General features: G+C 39.3%; 1 protein-coding gene across 23 annotated transcripts in view; it reads right to left on the reverse strand.

The window, feature by feature from the left end:
- Nucleotides 1-25,260, reverse strand: part of LMO7 (LIM domain 7) — a 128,816-nt gene that overhangs the window by 48,038 nt on the left and 55,518 nt on the right. For 20 of the 23 annotated variants that reach the window (XM_079309747.1, XM_079309746.1, XM_079309744.1 and 17 more), the window contains exon 4: nt 24,583-24,689. In XM_079309747.1, coding sequence (XP_079165873.1) covers nt 24,583-24,689 — 107 coding nt within the window. Of the gene's footprint in view, nt 1-2,728; nt 2,832-24,582; nt 24,690-24,787; nt 25,199-25,260 lie in introns of those variants that run through there. The other 3 variants (XM_079309739.1, XM_079309738.1, XM_079309741.1) reach the window with 3 other exon arrangements.

Genomic DNA, 25,260 nt, shown 5'->3' on the forward strand with positions numbered 1-25,260 from the left:
CCTTATTTTAAACATATCTATAGCACTGAAGTGTGCACACAACTGCTTGTAGAGACATTTCTCATACAACAGCTAACTTATGAACTGATGAGGTAGCTCACTTGCTAAAATATTTTCATCAATGCAAATAGATACCAATACTACATTTGGTTACTGTGAAAGAAGTCTGCTTTTTCCTGTTTTCATCCAGAGTTCTCATAGAGCCCAGTTGATGCTAATAATTTTCTTTATGAATATTGGTATAAGCCAATTTGTGGTTTGAACTGGTGAAAACTTTTATCCCTAAAGTTTTAGGTGGCCTGCTGCTTTGCTCAGAAGGGCACGGCCAAGGCTGCATCCTAAAACTAATCTGCTGAAAGAATGCAGTTCCTTCCCACATGGCAATGCAACACTACTTGCTAAATCACTTTGTGTATTTTTAAACATTCATTTCTCTATCTTCCCACAGGTTCTTTTATATCTGCTTTCATTAACAATATAACTTTGCTCAAGATGTTTAAACTAAGAAAAGAAAGCTGCTAAGTACAGGAGTTAAGATCTTGCTGGAAAAAATTTCTAATAAATACTTCATCTACTCCACAGTCTCAGCATTTACGCATTCATTCTGAAGCTTAAAAGAAAACCAACACCAATCCACCTATCCGAACCTCAATACCAAATTCCAGCTAACAAAGAGGTCTCCAAACTAAAAGTAGAATCCTAATTCACAAAGGGTGAACCTTAAATGCTGGCAGTGGTATTATTACAGGTTTACATACAACTTCAACCCTGGAAAAGATCTCCTAATCACACCACGTGGAAGTCTAAAGGCCACAAGATAACAACACATGGGGGATATTATAATGGCAATTGTGAAGCACAACCACATAAATCCAAGTTGAACACCGATGAAAAAGATGTGTAATAGCCACCTGTGGAGAAATAATACCTTCTGTGTAAATCATCTCATCTACGTCAATCCTTGAGCAAACAGAAGGAAGACAAAAGGGACAGGAATAGCTCTCGCTTGTTTGTGCATGATACACTTAGAGATGAATACCTCTGTTACATTTGAACACAACACATATTGACAAACATCACTTCCAGCCAGCATGGACCAACAGATGTTTCTCTAATGAAGACCACTCTACAAGAATAAAGCAAAGTGACATGGCAGATCAGCACGCTGAGCCATAGCTCAAGGAATTTATTCTCAGCTCCACTGTTTGCTCAAGGTTAAACAGCAGAATTAGTCATCAAGGCCCTAGCCTGACAATAGAAAGGCTTTGGCAGCAGCTCTAGCTTAAGTATTTCCTGGTCACCCTCTCTCTTTCAGCCACTCCTGTTTGCTGCCCCCATGGTTATGCCAACATAACCCTGAATCACATTGCGGTTCCACGCTGCCAGAGGGCTACACCTGTTTCTATGGGTTTGCCCTAATATATATTTTCAGCCCCCAAATTAGCTTGTTGGTTTGTTTTAGATCATGCTCATACAAGCAATTGCAAGAGCACTATGGCAGAGACAACATGCTGCTGCAGAGGAGTAGGCAGAGGGCTTGGTGGAGGAAGACTCTGCTCCAGACACCAGTAATGTGAGAATCCCCATGTGATGACCCCGAGACAGAGGCACTCTGTGCTTCCCATTCCCATTTCTAAGGAGTGGGGAAAGCTTGCTGGGATTATTGCAATGCATTTTAAGGCATTTAAAATTAAAATAAAATAAAATAAAAAATAAAATAAAAATTGGACAATCATACACCTTAAAAGAACTAGTAGGCCACTTTTAAGAAATTGTGAACTAGAATTTAACCAGTTATAAAATATATCCATTGACACCTATAGACACCACTCCAGTGCCTCCATACAAAAAAGCAGTGCAGTTTAAGAAGCTAGATTTTTTTTTTTTAACTTATTTCAAAACTTTTAAACAATAACTCAGTAGTTTGGATTTTATTTTTCTGGCACACTATAGGGTTTTGTTTTCCCACATCCTAATATGTATTAAATTCTAGCAACTAGGAACTCATGATGTCAAATCTACTTTAACACTTCATTTTATTATTTTTCAGGAAGAACAATGTGGAGACCACATCCAAGATACCAGAAGTCTGAGCAAAATTCTGGAAGATTATTTTAAAGCATCCTGTTCAGAGAAGGGTCTGTTTCTCACAGAGAAACATATTTAAATATAGTTATCAATTGACGATTTAAAAAAAAAAAAAAACCAAAACAACAAACCAACAAACAAAGAAGCAAGTTTGAACAGAGATTTCTCCTCCCCAAAATGAGGGTTAGCTGCCAAGAAAACATGTGGTCCTGTCCAAAGAGATAAGACAAATCTGAACCCATTTATGGGGAGAAAGAAGGAACAGAGACACTCCCACTGATAGAAAGGAATGTGCCAGTGACAAATGCACCCAGCCCAGTGCCAAACCCATCCCTTGGTGATGAACACTTCAGAAATCCCAACAACTGCCAACCCTGTATTCTGCCCCTTCCTCTGAGCTACAGATCTCAAAACACAAGACTTGAACAGATTACTGTTTAAAAAGCAGTACTGGTGCTCTCCCTTTGAGCTTCCATCCATCAAGGCAGCAGTCACGCCTCCAAGACGCCCTTTGAAGGGCTTGAAGAGTCCTGCCCTGGCCCGGGAGCTGGAGCAGATCAGCTGAGTGCAGAAAAGCCCACTCCCCAGCTCCTTGCCGACCTCCAGGCACTCCAGCCCTATACCAAACAGCCACACTTACGATTCTGAGGAAGATGTCAGAGGATTTGAAGGACTCCAGCCCCCCCGCCGGGTGTTGCTGCGCAGGAGATGAACGCTGCCTGTCCAACTAGCAGTCGGCTCGTGCTAAATTTCAACCTCTCTGGCCACCTACTCAGCTGCTATTAATATTGCTGCTATCGGATTTCACTGAATTCCCACGTGCTGCTGAGAATAGAAAGGCTCCAGTGGAAGATGTGGTTGCTGCATGGGTACAGAAACATGAGGACATTCCTCCAGCACTTGGATTCTCAGCAAATTGATATTCAACCCCAAGAGCCACAGTTCACTGCTGAGAATGTTGGAAATAAACCAGCCAGGCTATGGCTGCACAGCTAGAGAACAGCTTTTGGAAACACACCTTTCTATTTGACTATAAAAAGCACACACATTTTCCATAGCAACACATCCACTGGCTCCAATGCCACTCACATCATAACAGCACACAGTCAGGTACAGAATGACAGCAGAGAGCGTTTCCCCGCGCCCCTACGGAACCCCTGGCTGACAGCAAGGAGCTCCGTGGGCAGGATGAATGAGCAGCCTGTCTCCACCCTGAGAATGCTCAAGAAAGGAAAGGCAGAGAGGGAGCAGAGCCAGCCAACACCCTCCGTGGGAACACATCACCATCCACAGCTTCAGAGCCTGTCTCCTCACACAGCCTCCTGAGCATGGTGCTTCCTTGCTGATCTCGCCCATTATGCCTCCACACCATCCTGAAATCCCTTATCAAAACAAAAACAGGCACTTCTAGAAAAGTGCATCAACCCTGGCAAGTCACCAGACGATAACATTATCCATTTCCTCATGCTCTTTTCCGACCCCTCCCTGGGTGGTCCAGCTCTGTCAGCTTCCTCATATTCCAGTCTAATCCAGACCTTCACCCAAAGAGAAACCTAGTGTCATGTAGGGAAGAAGGCACGCCTGTCAAATAAAAAATAAAAATAAATCCCCCAGAAGAACAAGGAGAAAGAGACTCAATGATAACCTGTCACTCCTTGGCTCTTGTCTGAGAGGTGAGCAGGGCAAGTGGTGTGGAGCACTCACTGCAAGTTGTTGCTGAGGCAAAAAGGAAGCTGATAGGATCATGCATCTTCCTGCTCAAATGTTAACCTCTATTAAAGAAATTAAAGAAAGCTCTATTAAATAAATTTTATTAAAGAAAATTAAAGTTGGTCTGGGTGATCTCTGAGTTCTTTACCAAAACAAATAATTCTAAAATTTGTAATAATTAATGTAGATTTGTTGATTGGTCCTTTTTTGTGACTTTTTCTTATTCTATTTCTAACCCTCTCTAAAAACTCATCAGCTTCACTAATTACAGGCAATTAAACTGTGTATCTCTTGTATGTTTTGTTTGCATGTTTTTTTCCAGGACAAAACTAAAATGCTTTGCCAATCTGTATTGGGTACCTTCAATTCCAGATCTAGACTGGCATCTATCAAAAAAACGACAGCAGGTATTTTATTACTGAAATCTAGTGGTCACATGCCACACGTTTTGACCAAGAAACATAAGAACATCCACTGACTTTTATGAGAAAAGATGGACTCTCTGCACAAAGTATTAGAAGCTGTGCACTTGATTCTCAGCTCACAGAATGTTAGGAGTTCTCAAATCACTTTGTTCACATTTGAAGGGACTTTTTAATTTCAGAGGTGAAATAAGCTCCTTCTCAAAAAAATAAAAAAAAAAAAGCACTTTACTGTACATAGTATTTTAGATAAATTAATAGATAGCTATAATATCAATTTTGGTATTTAGAATATGGAGAATATAATTTTGTTCAATCTCTCCTTTTATTTCTCTGCTGCCTTTTTTTCTTTTTTTAAAAACCTATACATATTTCAGTTGACCTTGGCACAAGGATTACATTAAATGTTCCCCCTTCTACCTTTTTCCTTCCTTGTACCTCCAGAATCAACGTACTTGATCTCATCCTGCTGATCATCAGGATCATTATCTACATTAAGTTTTCTTGCATTTAGTTATAAAAATCCTTGACCTTCATTCCCCCACACAAATCTAGACCATATTGTATAAATTTTGTAGATTAATTTGAAGAGAAGTCAACATGGGGAACATACAATTTTACTAACAATCTTTCCAAAACAAATAGTTGGTATATCTGGGGAGTCACTGAAATAAAAGTATCAAAATAGATAATTAAGAACAATTGTGTAAGTTTTTAGAAATATAGTCAAAACCACAAAAATGTGCAGCTGCTAGCTTGCTCAAAAATAGTTCAAGAGCATTGTTAAAAAAAAAAAAACAACAAACTATGTATAAAGTCTATTATTTGCTTCAGCTAAGCTGCAGCAACCAAGCCAACTCACAGCATTTTTTTTTTCAAGACATGACCAAAACTCATTTTCTCTACTGCCTGATGCCTCTTTGCTATTTTTAAGTATTTCCAAAACCATTGTCCTTTTTACTCCCAGCTCTCACACCTAACTGGAATATTTCAACATCTGCACCTTCCACACACAGATACCAGAGGTAATGTTTTAGAATAGCCCTCAACACTGACCACATTAATTCCCAACAAGCCTTGATGAGACATGTCTGCAACAGCTCCAGGTATGGATAAACAAGTCACTGCAAGGTAAGTAAGGGTGAAAAATTTTCCATCTACCAGCTCTCCTAGCAACTCCCTATGTGCACTCTCTTACAGTCAACCCCCAGGATTAACACAACCCTTCAATTTGGATGGATAAAGCATTCAGAGGTGGTCCCTTGGGAAGAGCTAGGATTTGGCAGGTTATACAACATTTCTTGCTCAGAGAGAGATATTTTTATAGCCTGTGTATACAGGGAAGAGGAGAAAAACCACCCCAACAACCTCCTTCATTCAATCTCCTCCCTTGGTCCATGCCTAGGGAAAGATCCAGTAAATGTAATCCTTTGTTATCCTTGTATCAAGCAAACAAATAATGCAGAAGTGCCTTGTGTATAAACAAAACAGTTTACCACAGCTTATAACACTCAAAAGCAAGGTTTACTCAATTCCTCAGGGTATGCAAAAAAAAGAAAAAAAACTCCAGAACTAAAGGCTATGCTGCATAATTTATATCAGATATTTGGCAATGAACATATCCTCTGGTAAAGAAAAAAAGATAACTGATGACTTGCACTGGGTATTGCTGTGTTCACACTTGTGCTTACATCCAATTTCACCATTCCAAATAGGCATCTACTTGGCTGCTGTTGTTATAACACATATTCAGCAAACAATACAGCACAGAGGTGACTCAGAGTTACCAGCAGAAGCTACAGATGCCCTATTCTAGACCCATAAAAGTAATCCATGATACAGCCCACTCCAGTCATCTCCTCAGGAAAGCCAAGACCCATAAATGCCACGTATATGTATGTGGGATAGTTATATCTTCTGGAGAAGAGGCAGACCCCCTGCATTTTGGGGATACATGGAATTTACAGCAGCTGGGAGTCACTTCACAAATTTCCAATGGCTCATTTTTTCCTCTAGAGCAATTCCAATGTAGTGCTGGCCAAACTGTTGCACAGGAGCACAGAGAACAGGGGCAGTGTATATGCCAGACCCTCTTTTAATTCTAAACTTTTGTTCTATTATTAAAAAACAAATGCTTTTTTGTTCTGCATTTCAAAGGGGGACTACTAAAAGCACTGCTTTTGGGAAAGATTCATAGAGCTAGGACTTTGAAAAAATTTAGATTTATTGATAGAGATACAGAGCAAAGATGAAGAAATAGAGGTACAAGGTAAGAGCAGCTTAGTCCATGATCAAGATTTTGGACACAAGATAAAGTGACACTGCATTTGTCCTTAAGTAGAAGTAAATCATTACTAAATGACTGAATCATTTAGTTTAGTCTCTACACTTGGACTAAAAGCTTTAAAAACCTACTGGGTTTTCTCAGTAATATTCTGGCAAAATATTTCAGGAGCAAATAAGAAGCACTGAAAAAGAGTTATAATGCTTCCTTTTTGGAATTTTGCCGTATTTTCTCTGTGTTTCTTTGTGTTATCTTAGCAACACAGAGAAACATCATCACTCATCACACAGAGCACAAGAGTATGAAATACAGACTGAACCTGACTTCTCTCTATTAAAGTCCATTCTCTAATAACTTAAGGTGATCAGACATCCAAAATTAATGAGATATGCAGATACAATTGAACTTTATTATTTCCCATGTTTTCTTGATCTGCCTGCAGTTGTAAAAACAAATTTAGAGCCACGAAAGAGCTTCTCCACTAATGCAAAATCAAATATTAATCAATGCAAGGTTAACAAAAAAAACATACTGAAAGAGAATGTATTCCCTTGAACCAGCTCTCCCAGAACACACGGTGTGAAGCAGCAGCAAAATTTAAAGTGAAAATAAGACACAGAAATCAAGCAGATTTCACCAAGTGTACACTGAAGGAAAAACATGCCCTTTTCTTTTAGGGAACAGATAAGATCTAAGACAAGGATATATTATTTTCCCCATTTCCTGCTATTATCACCTCTTGAAACATCCACAATTAAGGGAGCTCCTTCAGGATTCAGCTATTCTGAATCAGATTCCTTATGGCTTCAGATTTATATCTATAATATTTGAAATATCTAAATTCGATTTGTTGCTATCAATAATACTGGATAAATATTACCTTTTTTAATTAGCTTTTTTTGGGTGAAAAACAATTTTTCCACATCCAAAAAACTCATTGCTTTAAGGCTACTTGGAGCAGCCAAGTCAGAGGATATTTTTAAACATTTGCTCAAAACATTAAAGTTTTTGGGCCAGGTTTTCTGGCCAAGTTTTTAATGTTGGAAAAATGAATACTTCTTTACTGCAAAGTGAGAGAATGGGTAAAAGTCCAAATATTTGCTTTGCCAGAATATTAGAAAACTTGTGTGGGAGGCAAAAAAAGGGGGAGGTGGGAGAAGGAGAAAAGTTAAGCTAGTCTGACCATACACCTCTGAAGTTGGAGAGTTTACATTCATTCTAACCATCCCAACCAACTGAAACCAATTGTGCTATTAGTCACTTAGGAGTTTCTGTTGAAAAGTTAGAGGAGTCTTAGAATAAAAACTTGAAGAAAATTAATGATATGGGAAAATAATCCTAGCCAGGGAACTATAGATGATCTCACACTGCTCTTTCACCAGTACTCATGAAGCATGTAATTTATATCACAAAACTGATGACTGAAGGAAAAAAAGGCTTAATATAACAATTAAGACATCACCAAAATGCTCCAACAAGCTATTACAACAAGTCTGCTGGTAGGGAAGGAGTGAAACAAAATGATCAGATTCTGCTCCAAGTGAGGCCATGGCAATATTCCCAACATCTTTAACGAGTGCATGAGTAAATGCTAAATTAGGAACCTTCCTTCTCACGAGAAAGAAGATACTACATGCATCAGGTCTTGGAAATTACAGTTAGCCATCTGCAGAATTTCATCAACTGCCCAGCCAGATGAAGCACTGGAGAAGTGGGCTCCTTAAAACACACATGGTGGTTGTAAGCTATCCTTCCCACAAGTCAATCAAACCACAGAGCCAAAATAACACAAAAGCAACCCTCAGGCTCTTGACGGGGTTATTCTACAAATTCTTTGTCCAACAATCCTCAAAACTTCTACATGAAAAACAGGCACTCCTTTTCAACCAAGGGAAGATTAACAACCACCTTGAGACTCTCATCTAGCTTTTGAAAGCTAAGGGTGTCTCAAAATCTCTGAGAAGCACAATCAGTACTGCATTTAATCATTGGAAAAATTATCAAACTAATGGTTAAACTGAAAAGTGTGTCAATAGCTCCAGTTTACTACAAACTGCAGCTTCCCATGGGACAGTATGCATGCTGCATTAGCAACTGCTACATCCGACCTGTTACCTTGGAATTATCTATGGAAGTATCCCTTTTAATCTCAAGTGTTTGGCCCTATTCTATTCAGAAATCCCAACACCAACAGTGCTGTCACTATATTCACAGTTTTACAATTCAGTGAAAAGTCAAGACTTTACCATCATCCGTCTAGACAGGATGAAAAATTAAAAGGCATTTCAATAAAATTAATGGGATGTTTCTCCTCTTGATTATACTTAATTCTACCTGAAACAAATTATGATTGCAGAAGAATCACACAAAAAGTCATCTCAGCACTCTCATCACCAACGCACGCCAGAATAATCACCAAGATCGTCCCTTCTTCTTTTCACCTCCAGGCTAACAGAGCTACAAGAAGAAATTAACTCAGTATGGTGGAGGAATATCCACTCCAATGAGGAGAGGATACATCAATCTTTGCTGATGGTTTAGGAATACGTTGCCAAGTTACAGCAAAACCCAGCTACTCCTTGACAGGAAGGTAACCACTAGAAAGTACAGGAGAAAAGAGCAGGATGAATATGCCTGCCCCCTTTAACCCACAGATAGTACACATGGATGATAAGCTTGAGCCTTATCATCAAGTTTGGTTGCCAGAACTGTTGACCACATTACCCACAGAACAGTGAAAGCATTTTGCAATAGCCTACCACCTTCTTACTGCATAAATTTAGACAGGTGGAAAAGGACATGAAAAAATATCTGGAATGCTCTTAATGTATTATCTTCTCTCCATTTCACTGTAGATGCAGCTAGTGGTCCACTTAACCTGCCACAGTAATATATTTTAAAAATAAATTAACAGAAGTCACTTTTGTAGATTTATGTTTTTTTTAGCAAGCGAAGGTAGAAAGACAGACAACAGTCTTCATTATCAAGGAAACACATTTATGGCAGAGTAGGACATTACACAAGTTTTCTAAGATAGTAAAAAATAGCTCATATTGCCGTTCTAAGTGATGCAAACATCATCTTTAGTAATGGAAATCAGTACTACCAAAAGCAGTTCACAATATAACAAATCAGCCATCTGTTGGATGCTGATTTATTTGAGAGACAATGATTCAGAACTGCTCCAATAGTGAGATATTTACTGCTCAAAGAGAAAGAAGATAAATATGAAGCCTTCTTCCACGATGTGTTTAAAGTTGTTCCCTGTGAAAACAGCACATTGAATGCATGTAAAAATATGTGCCCCTTTTTTTTCAGGTAGGAAAGAATCTGTGGAAGCTTCTGCTAGGGAAAAAAATCCAGAACTGTTGCATGAACTCCAGACAGAATGTCAAGCATGTAATTACTTGAAATATTATTAAAAGTAACATAGTTATTACTTAAGGCCCTGAAGGAAAAAGCCTGACACAGGATAGGTACACAGGTGAGTATACTTGAACTTTTTTTTGCATAATAAAGTTACCAACAAAAACCGTGCAATCCAAAAAAAAGGAAAGCCATGAGGAAAAAAATAATAAATTAAAAGCACAAAGATACCATTCTTTGAAAAGAGAAAAAAATGAACTCTCATTTCAAATGCACTCCCAAATTTCTTCTCCTTTTAAGTAGTGACATTAAAATTGATGAATGCTGATAGCATAGAAATCAACAGATTGGATGTGAAGCAAACAGGTCATTTGAAATACATAAATGCACATTTAAATTAAGCCTGTGCTGATTTTCAATTTGTAAAATCTCATATGCACTTACTTTGAGTGTCATACCAATTCCCCTCAAAAATAAATTCACTAACACATTCATGATTACAGAACAGCTTACAGAAATAAAAACTGTTTTCAAATTCTACTTCCTTCACACAGGCTTTTATTTTTTCTAATTTTAGCTTGCATAGAGGATCCTGTGTTTCATGGGTACAGCCAAGGCTTGCCAAAGTTCTTTCAAAAGTTGAAGACTGGCCAGGGAGCACCACTCGTGGTAATAGAATTTTAGTTAAAACAAAAAGCAATTCCCTTTGAAAAATTAAGAATATAATTATCCAATGAACACAATATCATAGTATTTACTCTCTTAGGTAATTATTAATTTTATTGCAGGTACAAAGATTAGAATGGATTGAAACTTGCCGTATTTAATGAGACAACTTTCTGCCCTCACTCTTCTAAAAGTCTTAGGTTGACCATCTGTACCCAGTCTTAGACTCTTCTCTTTGGTCCTGTATCTTGCTGTGTTGACCATCACTTAAAAAAGAGTCACAAACTTTCAAATTCAGGCCATAAGCTAATCTCTGCTGTGTCCACTACCACTAGGGAAAGTACAAGGTAATGTTTTCTAAGAACCCACTAATTATTTTTTTTTGTACATAAAGATTGGGGCATAACACACTTTAATAAGCAAATGCATAGAAACCTGCACAGCTACCTTTTGTAATACCATTAAATACTAACCTTTCATAACTGTCATCTACTCTCTACTTCAAAGCATGCACTCTTTGAAGCTGACCTGGTGTTGCTGTTTGTTTTGTGAGTTGCCTGGCAGAGACATCTGAGCAATAGAAAATGAAAACAGCGGGAAACCATCTTTACTGGGTATCCCAATTTAGCTGAAGGGTTACAGAAGGCTATTCCAAATAACAGCAGCGGTAGCACACAGGCTACCTACAAACTAGAAGGAACTAGAAACCAAGCAGATGCCACCTCCTCTTCATTCACAGTAAAAGCAGATTATGGAGTTTTTCACAGGTAAAGTAAAAAATAAATTAAAAAAAAAAATCTCAAGGCAAACGTTTTGAAACTTAAGGGAGTCTTCATAATTTAAAATGGCATTAGCAAAGAAGTCACATTACCAAGAGTTGAAGTAACCTGAATTAATTAACTGGAGGTAATTCATGTGTGAAGGTAGGAAAAAAACCTCCAAAGTTTAGTAGTTTTCTTCCACTGTGTTCACTGCTGCTTACTTTAGCTTTTAAGGAGGACAGCCTCTCCTGTGACTGCAGATGCACAAATAACAGTAACATGTTCCATTAAATGTTGAATGCCAAAACCTACATGCAATTAAGCTTGACCAAACAGTTTCCAGGAGCCTGAACGTATTTGCTTTCCTGACAAAAATTCTGCAAACAAAAGCTCCTTCTGTAAGTAATGAACACGTGCCTTTGGTACATGTCCATCAAAAAGAATCCTGCCCTGGGAGATGAAAACAGGCTTCTTCTCTCTCCCCGTATTCCCTCTCTTCTCCCTACTATCAGACAGTAGTAATTTTAAAATTACGGGATCCACACAAACACATTCTTGGGCAATAGGTGACAAGAAGAAATTTCGAGTGTTCACCACTTCATCTCTCCTGAACCTACTTAAGATAGAATCATAGAATTGTTTAATTTAGAAAAGACCTTTAAGACCATTGAGTCTGACCATTAACTCAGCACTTGTAAGTTCACCACTAAACCAAGTCCCCAAGTCCACATCTACAAATCTCATAAGTATCTCCAAGGATGGTGACTCTACAACTGTCCTGGACAGCCTGTTCCAATGCTTCACAAGTGCTTAATTGAAGAAAAATTTCCTAACCCCAATTCCAAACCACACAATTGATTGGCCATCTGGCACAATTTGAAGCCTGTCAATTGTTACTTTGGAGAAGAAGCTGACCCCCACCTGGCTGCACTCTCCTTTCAGGTGTTTGAAGAGAGCAGCTTAACACCCCCAGCTCCCTTGGCTGCTCCTCACAGAACTTGCGCTCCAGACCCTCCTGCAGCTGCATTGCCCTTCTCTGGACACACCCCAATGTCCTTCTTGCAGTGAGGGGCCCAAACTGAGCACAGCACTCAAGGTGTGTGTCACCAGTGCCGAGTTCAGGGGCACAATCACTGCCTGGTCCTGCTGGCCACACTGCTGCTGATACAGGCCAGGATGCCACTGGCCTTCTTGGCCACCTGAGCACATGCTGGCTCATGTACAGCTGGCTGCCAACCAGCACCCCCAGGTCCTTTTCCGCTGGGCAGCCTTCCAGCCACTCTTCCCCAAGCATTGAATGTTGAGACCCAGGAGCAGGACCTGGCACTTCACCTTGTTGAACTTCATCCAACTGGCCTCAGCCCATCTATCCAGCCTGTCCAGATCCCTCTGTAGAGCCTTCCTACCCTCCACAGATCAGTTTTACTGCCCAGATTGGTGGCATCTGCAGACTGACTGAAGGTGCAACTTTCCTGCCCCCCCTCCTTATCTGCCCTTTCACTGCAGTGCCCCATTGTGTAAACAGTTTCTGAGAGAAACAACTACTAGTCTTTCATTGAAGCTTTTTCTCCTGATAGAAATCACACTGTCCATTAAAGGAAGGAATTTTAACAAGCAACTGCAGCCCACACCTGACACAGCACGGAGCACCTGCCTTAGTCCTCCTGTGCTGGCAGCCTTGTGCACACTGAGAGCAGCTGCTGGGTCCCCCATTGCTCACACAGCACCCAGGCAAGCAAAACTCAAGCACTCATACTCGTGCTTTTGGTGCCACCATGCCCTGGATTTGTAGTTTTAAATCTTATCCTATCAATAAAAAAAAACCAAAACAACAATACTGAACAAAAAATAGAAGTAATTTACAAAGCAGTCACATCATTTAGGTCACAATCATGATGCCAGACTTAGTACATTACCTGGATAACTAGGGATTTCTGTATATGTTACTTATACTGAATACATTAACAAATTATTCAAACAGTATTAGAGAAAATCAAATTAAACTAAGGACTTTGTTTACAGCTCTGGGAGGGATATGCTTCAGAAAGACAAAATGTTGTTTATAACAAGAAAACCCTCGTGCAAGAGATTCTGTTCCTCTTGAGGGAATAAAAACATCACAATGAAATGGCAAATACTACTAAACCACCAGCACTAAGTGACTTTTGTATAATTTCTCAACAGCAGTCAAGATTCAATACCAGAGGCAAGCTCAGATTTCCAAGAATAAAATGTTCTGCACACAGAGAGAAAGGGTTTTGCAGGACAAGTGGAATATCATTACCAATGCATCTTAGTCTGTGCTTATTCAACCTGTGTGGGTGTGCCTTCTACATAACCATCTGATGTGTGATTTTACAGTTACACTTCCCATGCCAAAATCAGAAACAAAACCTCCTAAATTAACTGATCTTTGGAGAGCAAAAGTAGCTTTTAAGTAAGGATGCTGAATATAGCACAGGCAAATACATGTACCAGCTTATTTTAACAGACTTCCAGCCATTCTTGTTCATTATTCTTCTGAAGCCTTTCATGAAACTTCCAACAGCTTAATGAAAATTTTTCATATGTTAAATTGCTAATAATTAATAATAACACTTTTTTCCCTGTTATTGCACAAGCTGGTCACAGAGAAATACAGAGACCAGTCAAATACTGGTCTGGATTCAAGAGACCTACCATGATTTTATTAATGTTTTCAGATAACTGTACATACAATGTTCCACATTTGCTAAAGCTTAACAACAGCTGATTGCTTGATTGATTTATAAAATCAAATCAATTGCTTCCATGTGATTTGTGTTTGATCTTTTCCTTAGTTTTGCTTCTTGGAGTTTTCCATAGAGCTACAGAAGTTAAAAGCAGATTTTACTGTATGCAACCTTTACAAAACCACACACAGGAACATCCACATGGGTCCAGATCAAAAATCTGTATCTAGCCCAGGATCTCATCCTCCCATGTAATACCAAGTGGTTCCCTAAGGAAGAGCAAAAATAGAGCAGGAAAGATGCTTCTCCCTTGTGGACTAAGCTAGATGTGTTTTCCACATACTAAGTAACTCTTAAAAGATTTCCCCTCTATAAAATTCTCCACTATCCCTTGAACACAAGTAAACCTTGGTCATCCACATAATCTATTGGCAAGGAAGCCTACTGCCCCGTCATTGATTATTCATATAACACAGCATGCAGTGACCATTTGAATCATTTGACCACACCACCTGCTAGGAGTTCTTTTGTTTATTTGTTTGTTTTTAGCTTGCAACTTTGTCCAGGTCTCTCCTTCATCCATCATCGCTCATTCAGGATTCTCTGTGTGCTTAATTAAGCCTGCAGGGGCAGCTACTTTTAGTCAGAGAGATGACATGAGGGTGAAGCTATTCCAGTTCCATAGATCTGCTTTTGGGGGAATTTGGGCAAGTGAGAAAGTGAGAAAAGGGAAAATGATCCAAGTGCTAAACTTCATATGGTATTACAACACCAACAAATGCCAGATTAACTACAGCAGCACAGTACAGTGCAACAGTACTATTCCTATTAGCTATTTCTGGAATAAGGTTGGGTCCTTTGTTGGCTTGGTTGATTGTACTTTTGATTGTTTGGGGTTTTTCTGATGGCCTGAACACTACCTTCACAAAACTTCTAACCCCTTTATCTCAGGCCTGAAGAGTACTAGCTTTTCCAGAACTCATAATTTCATACTCAAAACTGAAATTGTTCTGATTTTGTTCTCATTGAAGTAACCCAAATTTCCTTCTATTTTATACACAAAAAGAGCATGGTTTCTGAAAAAAATAACCTGAAAACTACTACTAAAAGCTGTTTAGAAGAGTAGTTAACACTGGACAGATTAGGATTAGTTTGTGGAATTGTACAGTAATTCTCTAACAGCACAGATCTGTGTTGAAAATACATCACAGCTCCAAGTCAAACCGCACATAAATAAAATCTGCCTTCTGTTAGCTAAGGCATTTTTAGCTAGTGCTTTACCAAGTACATCCCTCACCTCCAAAAATTATCACAGTTGAGGGCATCTTACAGCATCAGGTCACAGAGTTTAAAAGAATACATTGCTGCATCATAAATCTGACAAGCGTATTTCAGTGGTTATTCACAGGGAACAAGTGGCTGTCTGCAATTTAATAGCCTTTGCAAGAGCAGAAGTATTTTGAACTTGGACTCCCTTTCCCCGCCCCAGTTAAATATTTTATCATATAACGCATTGGAATCCACGTCAGTTGATGCATATCTGTACATACTGGGTTCAAAGGTGTGTGCGTGTTTACATTTGCAGGACTTTTTCTGGAAGGGAAAGGAAAGAGGAAATATCATCAGCATTAGTCAACCTTCTCCCTCTAGTCCCAGAAACCAGCTGCAGCAACTTTCAAAATTCTGCTTTCTGAGTCAGGTTCTGATACCAGGCTCCTCCCCGGGCAGACGGAATCGCAGGGAGGGGATGCACACACTGGAGGGCAGGGCTGTTGGGAGGACTGGCTCTGCAGGAACCAACCTCATATGACATTCAATAAGCACAAAGTCCAAGTCCTGCCCCCTGGATGGACCTAATTCCTGGAACTGCAGAGTGGGGTGGGGAGCTGGGCCTGGCAGTCCTGCCAGGCTGAACCTCAGCCAGCAGCCAATTCTGGCAGCACTGGCCCGCAGCACCCAGGGCTGAATGAAACAGTGCAAGGGTGTGCAAAACAGAGCATGGTCAAAAGGCTGACAGACCTCATCATCCCCCCTTTCCTCAGCACCTATTATGCCACCTCTGCAATGCTGCTGTCTCCAGTTTGTTGTCTCACAGTACAGAAAAGATATTGATAAACTGGAGCAAACCGAATGGAGATCATCAGAATATTCACAGATGGAGATCCAAAGCTTGATCATCCAGCTTGTTCAGTCTGGACATCAGTTCTCCAGTGGGGTTTTCTTTTGTTTTTGTTATTGGGGTTTTTTCCTTTTGTTTCTTAAGGACAACAGATCTCTATCACTTAAAAGAAACATGCCTTTGTGTGGTTAAGCCTGGCTGCTATCTAGGGCTCTTTATTTCCAACCCTCCGCCTCTTCTTATCATCTAACCATGTGGTGAGACATTATTTTGTTTAATTGGTTTCAGTGACGACATGAAAACAACCCTGCAACCCTCTGGGAATGCAGTTTATAAGAATATTTGAAATTTGTTATTTCACTGCCAATTGCATTCTGTAACATTCACAGAAAAAAAAAAAAAAAGCATTAATGTCATTTTAAAGGATACAATAAGTGCTCCAATTAAGCAGTAATAACAATTAGAACTGAAAACTCTGAAAGCTCAGGAATAAAAATGGTCAAAAGTAGGGTTTTGCGTGAAGTATGACCAAAAACTGTCAATACACTATTCAGCTTTACTTTCTCTATTTACAGAGTATGATTAACTGGCAAACTCCTGTATCCATGGAAAACTTCAAGAAGTCAGCTTCCCCCACTATTTAAATATAGAAGCTCTTCCTGTTGAGTTGTCTGCAGAAAAACTAAGTGAACTTCAGCAATTTAGCAGTAAAATACAATTTAGAATAGTACAATAGTGAACCTGCCCATGTGTTTCTGTGTAACTGATGTTAACTAACACAAGCTTATTCTTTTTCTAAGTCATTCAATATCCATCATCAAACACAAACACTTTTGTGTATGGAAGAAAAGAACTACCACCAAAAAATGCAGGCTTTCTCTTTACCTTCTTTTGTAAGGTACTCACTGTTACGCATCAAAAATCCTGCCTTCCCTCTCATGCATTGTTTTATAAACTGCTTTTAATCCTGGGAAGTTAGGGGATTAAAATGAATACAGGTATGTAACATTTAGATGGATTCCCATGGGAATCCTAAAATGCTAGAGACACCTCTGTTAACACAAACATTGAAAAAACATTGTAAAGCCCTTCAGTAATAATGGTTTTGTAGCCTCTCCTCCCATCAAAAAAAGTTATCCCAGAGATACTTTTGAAATGTAATAGGATCAAAAATGAGGACTCTGAACAAACCAACGCAATTCAGCAGAGAGCTACTGCAATCTTCTTCAGCAAATCATTCACTTCTGTAGCAGAACTACCTTAATTCCAATATAAGCCTATGGATCTGTGCCACTAGAGATACCTGAATTGCTTTTGATAAAACTAACACATGCTAAATGTATTGTTATCCCAAACTGTTCAAACTCCTCCTGCACACGTGTAGGTACAGAACTCCAGAGTTCTGCACTCTGACAGCAGAATCATCTTCACAAAATAGATAAACAGCAAAAGCAAATGCCATCAAAAGTATAATCTCATAAAGGAACTGTAAATTATTAACTGTTAAAATACTCAGCAGAAAAAATGGTCTCTCTCAAATATTATTCGCAATCACCACAAAATAAAGCAGACAGATTCAACAGCACCACACCCAACACTTTATAGACTTTACACTGAAGAACTGGAGGTAAATTTCTAGCAGGTATGGTCCAAAGTCTGGAACATATTTTATTGCCTTCAACGTTTTTACTGGAATGATTTACAGTTTGTTCAGATTAGTGACAGGAACATGAATATTTTACACTTAAGCATATCAGTTTCACAAGATTGAAGGAAACTCATTTTTTCTTTATCTCTGCATAATTGTCCAAAGTACTAAAAAAAAGAAAACATATGAAATCACTGATCTTGAAATTAGTTATATCATTAAAAAAAAAAATAAATACACCAACTTCAATACTTAGGATATAGCTATACCCAGGAATAAAATACATTTCTTTGACAATGCCCATAGCAAAAAAAGAATTTACACACTTAAAAAGTGCAGAAACATTTCTAGAGTTAATCTGAAGTGAGGGTGCTGCACTTTTCCATTTCAAGGGAACTGTCACTAGGAAATTTAGTTATCACAATAAAGTTCTATTGAAACCATATGTGTAAAAAATGTTATTTCCCTGAATATAAATGGGGGAAAAGCCGCATCCATTGTCCTAATTAAATTTTGGTTAAATGGTATGCATTTCAGTTTTCAAGACCCACAAAAAGCTGTTTCTTATTTGTTTCACCTCAGCTTGAATTCTAAAATGCTGAAGCCTTTGGGATGGTTGACTCTTCAGTCACATAGGTATAAGCAAGAGAAATTAAGCAGATACAGGTTTTGGTCCAGTCATTTTCATACTTCGTGCACTGAAACTCTTGGCTTTCATCCATCTCACAACTTTCTATTCTACACAAAATAAAAAGGCAGGAAAGGGTGGTTCCATGTTGTGTGAGTGTTTTGAGTTGGTTATGGTTTTTTATTTTAGGGCCACATGAGAAAGTAAGTTTTTCAACTCATTAAAATGCAAGTTTCTTGGAAAAAATCACAGCAAATTCAGGTTCAGTTCTATCATACTCTCTTATTATAAGCATTAAATTCACTCTTATTTTTAGGAATCCTATTAGATCTGCATAGTTAGTAGCTGCATCCAAAAGGCCAAGTGAGGCAATTTCATCACTGAAAGGAAGAACTGGCAGTATTGTAATTTAAATTACAGGATAATGAAGATAGGTACTAGAGGGCACTGTGTTTAGCTTAAGTCACTGCTAGAACCTTCTGACAACCCCTAAAAAGGAGATGGTTTCTCCCTCTAATAAGAGACAAGAGTGGTGATATGCAAGGTAGTGATTCTGTACATATGCTTAAAATACTTAAGGCTGGTATAATAGTTCACTCTTATATAATCAGAGGAACACCCCATGAAATATATCCTGCTCCAAATAGAACAACAGGTGCAGAATATGTGCTCACAGCCATACCACACAGCAGCTATTTAATTTTCTCAGGTTTTATTTTGAAAGCATCTATTCTCTGAACAACTTTTTTTGTTGGTATTTTAAATTCAGAAAGTATTCTCTCTGAACTGAAATAGAGAGCCTGTCTCAAAAGCTCAGCTGAAATGCAGGAACAAAAGGATGAACATGGCATCTAACAGTTGTTACTTCTCTTCAGCTGGTTTTACTTTTATAGAGGTTTATGTTATAAAAAGCATGGCATTTTAGTTTTTCCTGGATTGCTTTTTGTTTAGGAATTCATGAAAAAAAGATTATGCTAAAGAAACATTAAATGGATTAAGTTAACAACTACCCAAAATTTTGAAATGCCAGGACCAAAGTCACAGCTCTATTATTTCATATCATGCATATACTTAGCCCCACCTCAGCAAAACTTCTCCAACAGAGTTTTCTATTTGCTTTATAGAAATAACACATTACAAGATTGATCATGAATATGCGGGAAAAGTGCAGGCCAGCAAAAAGATGAAGGCCTATCCAAATACCAGGTTCTTCAAGGTGATGAGATACTTTCAGCTATCCTGTGAAGAAATCACAGAATGGTTTGGATGGCAGGACACCTTAAAGATCATCTGGTTCCAACCGTTCTGCTATGGGCAGGGACACCTTCCACACCAGACCAGGCTGCTCAGAGCCCCATCCAAAGTGGCCTCAAACACTTCCAGGGCTGGAACATCCACAGCCCCAGCTATTCCAGTGCCACACCATTCCCACAGTAAAGAATTTCTTCCCAATATCCAAAACTAAACCCATCCTCTTAGTTGAAAACTATTACCCCTTGTCTTATCTCATGCATCTTTGTGACAAGTTCCTCTCCATTTTTCTTTTAGGCCCCTTTTATGTGTTGGAAGGTCTCCTTGGAGCCTTCTCCAGGCTGAACAACCCCAGCTCTCTGGGGAGAGGTGCTCCCTGTACATCTCCATGGCCCTCCTCCAGAGTCACTCCAGCAGGTCCACATACCTCCTGTGGTGGGTGCCCCAGAGCAGGACACAGTGCTCCAGGTAGGGCCTCAGCTTTTGAGTTTCATTTAAAACACACTCTAAATATCACAATGTGGTAATAACTTTAATGGGAGCCAAGTATTTTAATTTGCTCTATTATTGAAAAATGAAATCAGTATGATAAAATTTCAACATCAGAACTCAGGGCTGTAGTAGCTTTAAAAGAAGTTTGTTATTTAGGATTTTGAAGTGATTTTTGAATTATATTCTTCAACTGGAGATTTAATTTTACAGAAATACAAATTTTTTCATGTAGAAGAATTAATTTGCTTCAAAGACAAATCTAGACTACCAGTCTGAATGTTCAGGCTGCCTTCTTTAAAACTGATAATTGAGATAACAAACTCCATCAGAATTGACGTTTGGTGTCTGCGTATGTGAACTCTCCCTTTTAACTCCATGGCATGATTTTATTAAGAACCCTTCCACAGCTGGGAACAACTGGGTGTGTCACCCCTAAAGAGCTGCGTAAGGAAGTGCTTAACATTTTTAAATAGCAACCATGCTGACAACTGAGAGTCACTAAGCTTGTATTACACTCTTACTTTGACAGAATCAAAAAAGAACCAAATGAAGTATTAAGACAATCTTGCATCAGTATAAATAAATTTTAAAAACCTTCGCTAACTGCTGGTTTTTAAAACAACATCTCCAATTAGAAATAATAAAACCCTGCACCAAAAAACAAACATCAAATACCAAAAGAATGGAAGAGGAACACATATATGCACAATTAACTAGCCAGTGAACAAGATGATATGCATATGACTGCCAGAAAGGGTATGTGAGGAATAAGTCCATCTGGATGATCCTTCTTGGAACACATGACATATTGCTGTACTATACCACTGAGCAATAACTTCTGCAGATTTAAAGAAAGACTGAACTATAAATCTCAGGCATTAATCCACACTCCCATTTTCCCTGGCAGAAAAGAAACCATCCATGCCAGGATTGTTTTTCCACACCACCCAACTAGTAATCTTGCTGATCTGGCAATGCATAAAGTTTGCAAGGCTTGGAGCAGCAACCAGTAATTTTAGTCAGCCTTTTTCACAAAACTTCTAAACAATAAAATTTTAAGGAGCTTTTTCTTTGCAAAAAGGATAATCACATAATCACTTGGAACTAAAAGTCTGGGTATGTAAGAGGATTCTTGCTTCTCTTGTCCCAGATTACTTCTAGTAATTATAGAGAAAGGTTTCACATCATGTCTGTGCATCATCACAGTTTCAAGAGAAAACAAAATACAAGTGAAAGTTGTAGCCTCCTCACCAGACAGAAAGATTATTTTCTTGGAACAGATTCTGTTCCTGAGGAACTGAGGGTCTTGACCTTAACTCAGGTGACCCAAGAACACTGCACCACAAAGCAGAGTTTGTTAACTCTGAATGGCTTTGCAGTGGCTGGCAGCAAAGGTATGGGGGAAGGCAGCAAACACACTCAGAAATAAAATAACTTTTCCTGTTGAGAAGGGAGCCTGCCCAGGTGGGACAGGATGGCAGCCTGAGGGTGTATGACTGCCCACAAGGCAAAAAGAGGATACCACACACAAGTGCCAGGCAGCAGAGACAGCAGAAGCAGAAGGAGCCCTTCACAGAGCTCACCGACTTCAAAAGGTAGGTGTTCCTCCTGAGGACCTGCCCAGCACCAGAGGTGTCAGGTCAATTGAACAGGTGTGACAGGGACAGAGATGCAACCTCCTAGACAGTGGGAAGGGCTGGTTTTGCTCTTACATAAGATGAAAACTCGTGTCCTCCTTAGCAGCAGAAGCAGACCCACCCTTTTAATGGTACCTCCCTCTGAACAATTTTTGATATCCAAGGCAAATCAAGCACCTTGTCATACCTGACAGTACATGCATGTGTCCTCCAGCACCCTGTTCTCTGCCACCCCAGCCTGTTAAACTGACTTTTCTAAGCAACAGTTTATTTAATCTATTTTGGGTAGATAAAAAGAAGCCATGTGCTAACAGTGGTGCAACAGGGAACACAGCAGTCCTCTTGTGGTGTCAAAATACACACTGCTTCAGGCACTCATTAATGTTATCCCATACAGCATATCACAGCTGCTTTAAGATGTGGGCAATTAGCCTCAGGTGGTAGCAGCAAAATGAATTTGCTTAGGAATGTTAGAAATCCAGAAGTAAAATGCAACCTTTTAAATAAGTCAGCCGATGAAATGTTTTTCTTCTTTGTGACAAGAAATTTACTTCTAATTATGAAAGTAGAGTTAAGAGAGGACAACATAGAAGCAAGACGTGAAATAGTACCCCTTTTCTTAGGCCTGGCGCCCTATAAGTTCTGAAGACATTTGCAATTAATCTTGAATGTACGAAATTACTCGTTTCTATTAAATAATAAAAAGACAAATCAGATAAAATTCCTAATCAGCATTTCCCTCCTGACACAAACATAAATCTCTCTGAAAATCCTCTGAAGAATAATTTGCCTTCTGAGTAATAAAATTATTTCTATAATTAACTTTTCAATGGAGAGAGTTATCATGGTGTAACTTATTTCCCACATTTCTTGGAATAAAACTTCTCTTCCATCCCTCTCCAACCTCCTAAATACATCAAAAATGCTAATATAGTTAGGACACCACTTTACAGCATGCTCAGATACAGAAGTTTTGAATTACTCTGGAAGCATTTAATACACACTGTGGGACTGTCATATGATATATAATGTGTGGAGAAGCAAACTCATACTGAAACAAATTACAAGGACATGGTTGCATGGCTGGCAGTTCTTTTGACTCTAACCCAGACCCCCCGCATTGCTGTCCATAAGAAGCAGTCAATAGTTAAATCTGCTTTTTGGAAACACACTAATTAAACCATTGCTGAGAAGGTACGATGTAAAACCCCTGTTGCCTCGTGACAACTTGAAATTCCAGCCTTGCTCTCTGTTCAGGGAGCCGGGAAGGGACCTGGTGGTGCTGAAAGGACCCAAAAAAGCCTCGGCTGCAGAGCCAGTGGATGAATTTCACGGCTGACCTCCCCTGGGTGCCGCAGTTTAACATCGGGACGAGTCAGACAACATACCTTGCTCAACAGTTTGCTATCCTGACCTCCCTGGAGCTCCAGCTTGTTGCTATTGACACTGCTGAACACCAGCTCCTGACTGCCTCCAAGCCTTCCCAGCCATACCCTCGGAGCAAACCTCCACCAAAATAACTTTTGCTAGGGCTTTGTGGGTGATTGAAACACGGCAGAGGTTACCAACCCTCTGGCTTTTGGCATGACGTAGGAGCCAGCAGAGAGAATACCACTGTCCTGGAAGGGGGCCAAGTCCCTAAACACCAGCTTAGTGAGAAATTACATTTTGGGTATGAGTCAAGGACTGGAAAACACATTGCCATCTCAGGTATCAGACCTCAAAACAGTATGAACTTTCAGTCTGAAACCAGGCAGAGAGCATGTCAACAGGCTACTGCCTGAACCACCTAGAGAGATTTCTTTCTAATTAAAGCACTTACATGTCATTTCACAATATTATTTTCCTTGTATTTACAGAAGGATTACTGCCTGTTCCTCTTTGATAAAACTGGTAATTTAAGACAGGAATCGATCCTTCACATTTAACTTGACAGGTTTCCAGCAAAACCCACTAAAGATTTTTTTTTTTTTGAGACAATAAATTCACCCTTTTGTCCCAATATAATAAAAACAGTTTATACTGTAAAAAATCAAGATGCCCTAGGATGATTTTTGCCTCAACCCATTTGTCTTAAAACACCTGTCTACACAATAAGGTTTCACCTGTATCTTTCAGAAACTGGTAATAAAAGTTTTATTAGGACATATAGCAGTTTTGAAATATGAAAAATCCACTAAATGTATTTCAGAACCAAGCCACTGCTATTTCACAGGAAAACTCCTATCTCCAAAAACATGCCAACTACCCTTTGTGCAATTCAGTATACTTAATTTCTACTCACACATGCACACCTACCCCTTGACAGGGGATGTGACACTCAAGGACAAATGTCTGATTAATACTTGGAGTAGCAAGATCAGCAGTCTTTTAGGAGTACCATACCTAAGCCTCAATTCCATTTGGATAAGTATCAGAAGTACCACCTCAGACTTTCAGATTTACATTGGTAATCACAAATCATAATGAAAAGTCATGCTTTTGATATCATTTAACAATTTTGCTTCAAGTCCAAAATAAGCACAATAGTTTCCATCTCATATTAAATGTGGTAAATATTCATGAACAATTAGTTTGCTTGTAAGGTAAGTATTATAATAATGGTTCATTTTTTTAATTACATTTCTGCAAGTCTTATCCACTAGCTTTAACAAGGCTTAAACCCTCACCACAGTATTCAGAACTGCTCATACCAGATTAATAGAAGAATTTTCCATAGGCAAACATTTAAAAAAAAAATAGACTGTGAAAGAGCTTAGAGGGAGAAGGGAAAGGAGAAAACAAAACCACGAAACTCACTTGACTGTAACTCGATTGGACAAATCCTGAAGATCTCCTGGGTGAAAAAGCTGAGCTTCTTTCAGTCCAATGTTTTCACACGCTTTCAGAAAAACATTTATATTATCCTGCAAAGAGAAGTAGAAAGCAGTTGCTCAGTTAAAAGCACTAAGCAGGTTTTGCAAGATGATTAGTGCGAGCCTTTAAATGTCAAAGTCCAGCTCACGTAAATAATACTGGAAAAGCAATCTTCTGGATCATGAGCGCCGCTCGTTTCTCATGCACACAGGCAGGCTGGGCTGCGAGCTCAGGGACTGAGGGCTGTGTTAAAGATTACCTGGCATAAGGCACAGTGAGCCAGTAGGCAGCAATCTCCACTTTGATGTCAGCTCTGCTCAGCAAACAAACGCCCTCTTCCTAGCTTTGCACGACAAGCCTCACCTCTTGCCTTTAAAAATAACTCCAGCTACTGACATTCACCACCCAGAAACTCTTGGCAGGGGTGGAAGAAGAGGAGGGACTCTTCGTTTCTATGCTCACAGACGGATGAGGGAATACTGCACCTGGAGTCTGGGTTTGGTTGCTGAGCAAAGCTCCGGAGAGACAGAAACCAAACTGCATTCAGAGCTGCTGCTGCTGCCTTACTTGGGGGGGTTTCTCTCCTTAGAGATCCTCCCCTTCCCCTTCCCACACCCCTCC

The sequence above is a fragment of the Erithacus rubecula genome (assembly GCF_903797595.1).
Source record: "Erithacus rubecula genome assembly, chromosome: 1".
Taxonomy (NCBI): Eukaryota; Metazoa; Chordata; class Aves; order Passeriformes; family Muscicapidae; genus Erithacus; species Erithacus rubecula.